Source organism: Solanum verrucosum, unplaced genomic scaffold (genome assembly GCF_900185275.1).
Source record: "Solanum verrucosum unplaced genomic scaffold, falcon-dt-bn FXZP01000008.1, whole genome shotgun sequence".
NCBI lineage: Eukaryota > Viridiplantae > Streptophyta > Magnoliopsida > Solanales > Solanaceae > Solanum > Solanum verrucosum.
The window spans coordinates 1557525-1568035 of NW_026020195.1; the positions used below are offsets into that span (position 1 = coordinate 1557525).

The 10511-nt window shown below is 42.8% G+C and overlaps 1 protein-coding gene across 1 annotated transcript; it reads right to left on the minus strand.

Moving 5' to 3' along the window:
* Positions 1-8838: 8838 nt before the first annotated feature.
* On the minus strand, positions 8839-9816 carry LOC125829661 (uncharacterized). Its single transcript, XM_049508851.1, has one exon. The coding sequence runs from the start codon at positions 9814-9816 to the stop codon at positions 8839-8841; it is 978 nt and encodes a 325-aa protein (XP_049364808.1).
* Positions 9817-10511: the final 695 nt, after the last annotated feature.

Consider the following 10511-nt stretch of genomic DNA (forward strand, 5'->3'; position numbering starts at 1 on the left):
CGAAACACTGTTCACCCGCCCCATTAATTTTTCTAAGTGTTGGACAATTTTTTTTCCAAAAGGGCATATGATATTCCCTATATATCATTAGTTCATTCCAAGTCTCTAAAACATTTCTCAAACATCCAAAAACTCTCTCTAAACCCTCTCCAAAATTCCACCAAGATCTTCAACCAAATTCAAACATCTCAAACTCTAATTCCGGATTCAAGACTCAATCTCAAGCATCAATTCTCCATTCCAATCTTCATCAAGGATTCTCCAAAGTTGAGGTATGTGGGTTTGATTGTGGAAACCTTCCTTTCCACAAGTCCAACCATTTATCCTCTATTTTACTCCAAGTTTATGGGTCCTTATGATCATTTATGAACTCTTGAATTATGGAATTATTACTACACATCCTATTATGGTCTATTTTTGTATATTATCATGAAAAGGAATGATTATATGATGTTTATGGTTTTCATGCCTCCATGATCAAATTATGAAGGTTGTTATATATGTATATATATATGTATGTTGTTGGTGGGCTGTTTTATATAGATTTTGAAATTGGTTGGACTTAGTACTCTTAAAATACATGATTTTATTTACATGAACAAGTAGCCCACCATATGTTTGATAAAATGCCATTTATAGAATTCTTATGAAATGGAAGGTCCAATGTACGTCCTATGAGTCGGATGATTATATAAGTATTGAAATGATGATGAAATGGATACATGTATATGATTTTCTCTATATAGTGTGTGAGTCGATCAAGCCTAGCTCGGGGGGTTGTAGGCCCGGGTAACCGTATCAAGGGTTGGTACCTTGGTTGCCTAGTACGGGGGGTAGTAGGCCCGTATAACCGTATCGAGGGGTTTGTACCTTGGTTGCCTAGTACGGGGGGTAGTAGGCCCGTATAACCATATCGAGGGGTTTGTACCTTGGTCCCTAGCTCGGGGGGTGGTAGGCCCGGGTAACCACATTGAGGGGTTTGTACCTCTTTCGCCTCTCCAAGGGGGTGGTAGGCCTTGGAAATACTATATTGATGGTCACTCACTACACATATACTATGCCCTACTAAATATGATTTTTATATAAGCATCATTATACATATCATCTCATTAATATGCTATCTATCGGGTACGATTATGCATTTTGCCTATGATGTCCATCCCTTGTTGCATTGCATTGCATCCCATATACTTAGTACATTCAACGTACTAACGCATACTCTATGCCTACATGATGTCACCATGTAGGGACCGGAGCACCGCTTGACCCTCGTCCTCCGCGTGGCTAATACGATTTTCTATCAAGGTTATTGGTGAGTCCTCCATTCCGGGGACGTTGCTTATGATCTTTTGCTATGTATAAGACTTTTCCTTTTAGTTATGTTTTGACTATGAGGGTGAGCCCAGTTGTTTGTCTTGGCCCCCGCTAAAGTACCTATGTTTAGAGGTGGTGTTGGACAAGTTGTGTATTATGCTTGAGCTTGACTCAGCTATGGTATTTAAGTATCATTTCTTCTTCTTCTTTTTTTCTTGCTCCCTTAGTCCCGATTTTCCCCTTTGATTATGCTTATGGCTTATGGTCATTTTAATTGCTTCCGCGACCAAGGATGTGTAATGATACGCTATGAGGCTTGTTTGGGGTTCCTTCGGGTTCCCCATTCGCCGGTCACGTCTAGGCCCTAGGCTTGGGTCGTGACAAACTTGGTATCAGAGCACTAGGTTGATAGATCCTCGGAGTCCAACACACCGCGTTGATTAGAGTCCGATTCATGGTTGTGTTGTGCACCACAACTATGAGTAGGAGGCTATGAGACGTTTTAGGAAATGTTTCCCTTCTCCTTGTTCTAAGTCGTGCTATAGAGTTGAATTAAGTTCTTCCCTAACGGTTGCTCTTTGCTATGCTAGATCATGCCTAATACAAGAGGAAGACGAGCCCGCGCACCCGAGGAACAACCGACCAATGGGGATCTTCGGGATGCCCTTACTTTATTTGCACAAGCTATGGCTAATCAAGCCAACCACGGGGCCCAAACCCCTCAGGCTCCTACCCCGGCATCTCGGGTGAGAGACTTCGTGCGGATGAATCCCCCGGAATTCTATGGGTCTAAGTTAAATGAAGACCCTCAAGAGTTTATTGATGAAGTCCTCAAGATATTAGCTATCATGGGTGTGAAGTCAGAAGATAAGGCGGAGTTGGCGGCCTACCAACTAAAAGGGGTGGCCCAAATATGGTACAACCAATGGAAGGAAGAGAAGGGGGTAAACTATGTGGTGCATTGGGAAGAGTTCAAAACGGCTTTCCTTAATCGATTCTTTCCTCTTGAGCTTAGGGAAGCCAAATTGGTGGAGTTCATGAATTTAAAACAAGGGTCTATGAGTGTGAGGGAGTATGCTCTCAAGTTTAACCAACTTTCAAGGTATGCTCCACATTTGGTTGCCGACTCACGGTCTAGGATGAACAAATTCGTGATGGGTGTGTCCGACCTAGTGAGTGAAGAATGCCGGTCCGCAATGTTGATTAGTGACATGGACTTGTCCCGCTTGATGGTCTATGCCGAACAAATGGAGGAGGAGAAGTTGAGGAAGAAGAGGGGTCATGAGGCCAAGAGGGCCCGTTTTGAGGGCAAGTTCCAAAGTAGAACGGGAGGCCGGTTTCATCAAGGTCAAGGGTCTTCTCATGCGCTCCATAAGGGGTTTGCCAATGATGTTCCAAGGGCCCAAGGTGTTAGGGGTATGGGTCCTATTGATGTATGTCCGAAGTGTGGTAAGGGCCATGGTGGCCCGTGCTTGAGAAATACCGGTGCTTGCTATAGTTGTGGGGAAATGGGGCACAAGGCAATGGATTGTCCTCGAAATCGCAACAAGGGTAAGGAGGTCCGTCCACAAGGTGCCAATGCGGTTCCTTTGGGGAGAGGGGGCCGACAAGATGGTGCCCCAAGGCACAATCGATTTTATGCTTTGCATGGGAGGCAAGGGGTCGATGAAGTCCCCGACGTCGTTACCCGGTATGTTGAAAATCTTTGACTTTGATGTATATGCATTAATTGATCCGGGTGCCTCTCTTTCTTTTGTCACCCCCTTTGTTGCCAACAAGTTTCATGTTGAGCCCGACTTGTTGCATGAGTCATATAAGGTGTCTACTCCTATTGGTGCATATATGGTTGCTAGGAAGGTCTATAGAAATTGTCCTATTTGCATCTTGCATAAAATATTGCCTTGTGATCTTGTTGAGTTGAACATGGTCGATTTTGATGTTGTTCTTGGGATGGATTGGTTGCATGCATACTATGCTTCCATTGATTGTAGAACCCGTAGGGTCAAGTTCCAATTCCCAAGTGAACCCATTCTTGAGTGGGAGAGCCAAAATGTGGTAGTCAAGGGTAGGTTCATCTCTTGCATTAAAGCCCGTAAGTTGATCTCTAAGGGGTGTCTCTATCATCTTGTGAGGGTTAGGGATGTGGAGTCCAAAACCCTTCCTATAGAGTCGGTTCCGATCGTAAATGAATTCCTTGATGTCTTTCCTAATGACCTTCCCGGTGTTCCTCCCGAAAGGGAAATAGATTTTGGCATAGACCTCCTCCCCGATACTCAACCCATTTCTATCCCCCCTTATCGTATGGCCCCGGCGGAGTTAAAGGAGTTGAAGGAACAATTGAGGGACTTGTTGGAGAAGGGTTTTATTAGGCCTAGCCAATCACCATGGGGTGCACCGGTGTTGTTTGTGAAGAAGAAAGATGGGTCCCTTAGGATGTGTATTGATTACCGGCAACTCAATAGGGTCACCATCAAGAATAAATATCCTCTTCCTAGGATTGATGACTTGTTCGACCAATTACAAGGGGCTAGCCACTTCTCTAAGATTGATCTTCGGTCCGGGTATCATCAAGTGAAGGTGAGGGAGTGTGACATTCCCAAGACAGCCTTTCGGACTAGGTATGGGCATTATGAATTTGTGGTCATGTCCTTTGGGTTGACCAATGCACCGGCTATCTTCATGGACCTAATGAACAGGATCTTTAAACCCCACCTTGATTCCTTTGTTGTGGTCTTCATTGATGATATTTTAATCTATTCGCATAGCGAGGAAGAACATATGGGTCACTTGAGGGTTGTGTTGCAAAGATTGAGAGAGGAGAAGTTGTATGCCAAGTATGAAAAGTGTGAATTTTGGTTGAGGGAGGTTGCCTTCCTAGGTCATGTGGTGTCGGGGGATGGTATTAAGGTAGATCCTAAGAAGACCGATGTGATTAGAAATTGGCCTAGGCCATTGACCCCGTCGGATATTAGGAGCTTCTTGGGCTTAGCGGGTTACTATCGGAGATTTGTGAATGGGTTTTCTTCTATTGCTTCTTCCATGACTAAGTTGACACAAAAGAAGGCTAAGTTTGAGTGGACCGACGAGTGTGAGAGGAGTTTTCAAACCTTGAAAGATAAACTTGTGTCCGCTCCTATATTGTCACTACCGGATGGGCTTGAGGGATTTGTTGTGTATTGTGATGCTTCTAGAGTTGGCTTGGGTTGTGTCCTAATGCAAAATGGTAAGGTGATATCCTATGCTTCTAGACAACTCAAAGTGCATGAAAAGAACTATCCTACGCATGATCTTGAATTAGCCGCGGTGGTGTTTGCTTTAAAGATTTGGCGTCATTATTTGTATGGGGTACATGTTGACGTGTTCACCGATCATAAGAGTCTTCAATATGTCTTCACCCAAAAAGACCTCAACTTGAGACAAAGAAGGTGGCTAGAATTTCTTAAAGATTATGATATGAGTGTGCATTATCATCCCGGTAAAGCTAATGTGGTGGCGGATGCTTTGAGTAGGGTGTCTATGGGTAGCCTAGCTCATGTGGATATTGGTGATAGGGAAATGGCTAGGGAGGTGCATCGGTTGGCAAGGTTGGGGGTTAGGTTGGAAGAGGTTGGTAATGGTGGTGTGGTCGTTGTTGATGGTGCTAGGTCTTCCTTGGTTGATGAGGTGATAGCAAAACAAGATCTCGACTCGTCCTTGTTAGAATTGAAGGCCTTGGTGAAAGAGGGCAAGGTGGAAGTTTTCTCCCAAGGGGGAGATGGTGCCCTTAGGTACCAAGGTAGGTTGTGTGTGCCTCGTGTTGATGGTTTGAGGGAGAAAATTCTTGAGGAGGCTCATAATTCTTCCTACTCCATTCACCCCGGTTCCACCAAAATGTATAGAGATTTGAGGGATGTGTATTGGTGGGGAGGCATGAAGAAGGACATTGCCAAATTCATCTCCGGTTGTCATAGTTGTCAACAAGTCAAGGCCGAACATCAAAGGCCGGGTGGTCTAACCCAAGACATAGAGATTCCTACTTGGAAGTGGGAAGAAATTAATATGGATTTTGTAGTTGGTTTACCCAAGACTAGAAAAGGTTTTGATTCTATTTGGGTGGTGGTTGATAGGATGACAAAATCGGCTCATTTTCTACCGGTAAAGACAACATATGGGGCGGAAGATTATGCAAGGTTATATATTCATGACTTGGTAAGGTTGCATGGGATTCCTCTATCCATCATATCGGACCGTGGTACTCAATTTACTTCACACTTTTGGAAGTCCTTTCAAAGGGGTCTAGGTACGAGAGTTAAGCTTACTACGGCCTTTCACCCGCAAACGGATGGACAAGCCGAAAGGACTATCCAAACACTTGAGGATATGCTTAGGGCTTGTGTATTGGAGCTTAAGGGTAGTTGGGATGATCATCTTCCATTGATTGAGTTTGCCTATAACAATAGCTATCATTCTAGCATCGGTATGGCTCCTTTTGAGGCTCTCTATGGGAGACGTTGTAGATCACCGGTTGGGTGGTTTGAGGTTGGTGAGGTGGCCTTGTTAGGACCAGATCTAGTTATGGAGGCTCTTGAGAAGGTTAGGATGATTAGAGAAAGGTTGAAGACGGCCCAAAGTCGCCAAAAGTCCTATGCCGATGTGAGGAGAAGGGCTCTTGAATTCCAAGTTGGTGATTGGGTCTATTTGAAGGTGTCACCTATGAAGGGTGTGGTTCGTTTTGGTAAGAAGGGCAAGTTGAGCCCAAGATACGTGGGTCCTTATAAAGTGATGAGGAGAATTGGCAAGGTAGCTTATGAGTTGGAATTGCCTAGCGAAATGGATTTGGTTCATCCGGTATTTCATGTGTCTATGTTGAGGAAGTGTGTGGGTGATCCAAATGTCATTGTGTCTCTTGATGTTGTGGGTGTTGTTGAAGATAATTTGACCTATGAAGAGGTTCCGGTCCAGATTTTAGATAGACAAGTGAAGAGGTTGAGAAACAAAGATGTGGCTTCCGTTAAAGTCCTTTGGAGAACTCAACAAGTTGAGAGTGCTACTTGGGAGGCCGAAGCGGACATGCAAAGGCGATATCCTTATCTTTTCCACTCCACTCAAGCTTAAGGTATTGATCTAAGCCCTTTATAAAATCTCAGGTCTTAAGTTCAACCCCCATGTCATTGCATACATTCATGTTTAAATTGACAAGTTCATTGTGGTTTTACAACTATGTTGAGGTTTTGAAATAAGATGTAAGTGCATTGTTGCATCCTTATGTGGGCTGATATTGCCATGTTTGTGTCCCTCATGTACGTTTCTTTAACATTCGGGGACGAATGTTCCCAAGGGGGAGATATTGAAACGACCCCAAAAATGCCCGAAAATGTGCTTCGGAAACACCTAAAATTGTAATTTCCATATATCTCAAAATCCGTGCATCATTTCGGAAATTCGACTTCATATTCTTATTCAGGGGGTCAAATTGAGTGGGAAATGAGTCTAACCCGAATTTTAGAACAACCGTATCAAAATTCGAAAATCGCAAAAAATGCGATTTTGAGGGTCAACTTTAAAGGGGCATATCTCTCAGCACACAAGGAACTGGAAGGAGCTCAAACTATCAAAATTAAAGCTTTGTGAGTTAGCTTTCCAACGCAATTTGTTTCGCCTCATTCCGAGTTAGGATGAAGGAGTTATAACCATTTTCGTAAAAACCTCGCCGGCAGAAAAGTGCCATTTCCAGTAAGCCGAAACACTGTTCACCCGCCCCATTAATTTTTCTAAGTGTTGGACAATTTTTTTTCCAAAAGGGCATATGATATTCCCTATATATCATTAGTTCATTCCAAGTCTCTAAAACATTTCTCAAACATCCAAAAACTCTCTCTAAACCCTCTCCAAAATTCCACCAAGATCTTCAACCAAATTCAAACATCTCAAACTCTAATTCCGGATTCAAGACTCAATCTCAAGCATCAATTCTCCATTCCAATCTTCATCAAGGATTCTCCAAAGTTGAGGTATGTGGGTTTGATTGTGGAAACCTTCCTTTCCACAAGTCCAACCATTTATCCTCTATTTTACTCCAAGTTTATGGGTCCTTATGATCATTTATGAACTCTTGAATTATGGAATTATTACTACACATCCTATTATGGTCTATTTTTGTATATTATCATGAAAAGGAATGATTATATGATGTTTATGGTTTTCATGCCTCCATGATCAAATTATGAAGGTTGTTATATATGTATATATATATGTATGTTGTTGGTGGGCTGTTTTATATAGATTTTGAAATTGGTTGGACTTAGTACTCTTAAAATACATGATTTTATTTACATGAACAAGTAGCCCACCATATGTTTGATAAAATGCCATTTATAGAATTCTTATGAAATGGAAGGTCCAATGTACGTCCTATGAGTCGGATGATTATATAAGTATTGAAATGATGATGAAATGGATACATGTATATGATTTTCTCTATATAGTGTGTGAGTCGATCAAGCCTAGCTCGGGGGGTTGTAGGCCCGGGTAACCGTATCAAGGGGTTGGTACCTTGGTTGCCTAGTACGGGGGGTAGTAGGCCCGTATAACCGTATCGAGGGGTTTGTACCTTGGTTGCCTAGTACGGGGGGTAGTAGGCCCGTATAACCATATCGAGGGGTTTGTACCTTGGTCCCTAGCTCGGGGGGTGGTAGGCCCGGGTAACCACATTGAGGGGTTTGTACCTCTTTCGCCTCTCCAAGGGGGTGGTAGGCCTTGGAAATACTATATTGATGGTCACTCACTACACATATACTATGCCCTACTAAATATGATTTTTATATAAGCATCATTATACATATCATCTCATTAATATGCTATCTATCGGGTACGATTATGCATTTTGCCTATGATGTCCATCCCTTGTTGCATTGCATTGCATCCCATATACTTAGTACATTCAACGTACTAACGCATACTCTATGCCTACATGATGTCACCATGTAGGGACCGGAGCACCGCTTGACCCTCGTCCTCCGCGTGGCTAATACGATTTTCTATCAAGGTTATTGGTGAGTCCTCCATTCCGGGGACGTTGCTTATGATCTTTTGCTATGTATAAGACTTTTCCTTTTAGTTATGTTTTGACTATGAGGGTGAGCCCAGTTGTTTGTCTTGGCCCCCGCTAAAGTACCTATGTTTAGAGGTGGTGTTGGACAAGTTGTGTATTATGCTTGAGCTTGACTCAGCTATGGTATTTAAGTATCATTTCTTCTTCTTCTTTTTTTCTTGCTCCCTTAGTCCCGATTTTCCCCTTTGATTATGCTTATGGCTTATGGTCATTTTAATTGCTTCCGCGACCAAGGATGTGTAATGATACGCTATGAGGCTTGTTTGGGGTTCCTTCGGGTTCCCCATTCGCCGGTCACGTCTAGGCCCTAGGCTTGGGTCGTGACAAACACTTATCATCTTTTCATAGTACGTTGCATCTTTTTGGGATTGTATAAAAAGAGATGTCATCTCACTTTCTGCCATTGGAGGTTGAACTTTTGCGGCATCTGCTCTTCACCGCATTGCATACTCTCTGAATGACTCTGTTGACTTCTTTTCCAACTTCATCAAGTAGAACCTGTCCGGAATTGCCTCAGTGTTAAACTTAAACCTATCCATGAATTCTTGCGCTATCGCACCCCAACTATTCCATTTCTGTGGGTCTCGACTCGTGTACCAATCAAGGGCCTCTCCCGTCAAACTCCTTATAAACAACTTCATTCTAATGGCCTCATCTTTCCCCACTCCAACTAACTTGTCACAATACGACCTTAAATGAGCTCGAGGATTTCCCTTCCCATCAAATACATCAAATTTTGGTACCTTATACCCCACGGGTAATTCAACATCGGGATGAACACATAAATCCTCATATTCAAGACCTTCAACCCCCTTATGGACTTGGATACTTTTGAAAGCTTCCTTCAAATTACGAATCTCCCTTGCTACATTGTCATCCGTTCTTGACCTTGCTTCTTTCTCCATCTCTTCATATGGATCGACTTCTGGAATGGCTGGCATTAGATTAAGGAAAGGTTGAGCTTCCGCTACATATACTTGAGGCACATATTGAACATTAGGGATTGCAGTGTGTGCCACCGGTGTATGTTGGGTCGTTTGGTATTTTTGGGAAGGTAAGGCGGTTTGGGTGAGTGGGGTAGTTTGGGTAAGTGGGTTAGTTTGGATGACTGGAGTTTGGGTAAGTGAAGTTTGGGGCGCATATGGGGTAGTGAAGGGTAAAGGGTTGGCTTGTTGCGAATTGTTTTGTGGAAAGTTGGGTTGTTGAGGGTTGGTGGATTGCTTGGAAGCAGTTGGATTGGTCTTGTGAAGGGAAGGGTTTGGTGGAAAGTATTGAGGAGTAGGAGAGTCAGCATGTGGAAAAAGAGGCGGAGTAGCTGTGTTTGTTCCATGCTCGGGAAGTGGCGTGTTCAAAGTGATGGACAAATTGGTGAGGTTTCGAAGTCGATCAATCTCACTTTGCATATCGGCCATTTTTTGCATCAAATTGGCAATGTGTACATATAAGGGATTGGTTCCATTCCTTCCGAAGTCTCGGGTTTATCTCTCAGGACAGTGACAAGTCCCAAACCGTTTTGATCAGATGCACCTGAATCAGTTATGTCTGCACGTGCTTTTGATCTCGTAAAGTATGGATGATCCGCCAGTTCGTAGTCAACGCAAATCAACCTTTGGGGAAATAAATCAAAAGGAAGAAAACCTTCAAATGAGAGAAATATTAGTATCAAGTGGGTGATCGTTGTTTCAATAATATTAATAATTAGGCAGGTAATTGAATAATAACAGTAAATAAATAAAGAACAAGCACGTGTTACACAACAAGTAAATCATATAACAAAACAGATATTCAAAAAGAAAATGTATCCTAATATGCACGGGACCTCTTTTTGCCAGAGGTGGGCCTAAATGTCAAACATAACGTTTTATGATAGATTGATCCAAGCCATTAATTTGTGACAACTCGAGTTTGGGAAACAAAAGGCCAAGCTTTCATTAATATAAATAAAATAGTACAACGAAGAAACTAAGAAATACATAATAGATGACATAATATAAAGACAAATCTAAGATTTGGCCTAAACTGCTATCAATCACGCTGGTGGAGGAAGTGAAGATGATGCTCCCACGTTGCTAGGTCCTGCTCCCGCATTGTCCAAATATCGCATTAT

Excerpts from the sequence above, each read along its gene's own strand:
- LOC125829661 (XM_049508851.1), bottom strand. The coding sequence starts at position 9,816 with ATGGCCGATATGCAAAGTGAGATTGATCGACTTCGAAACCTCACCAAT.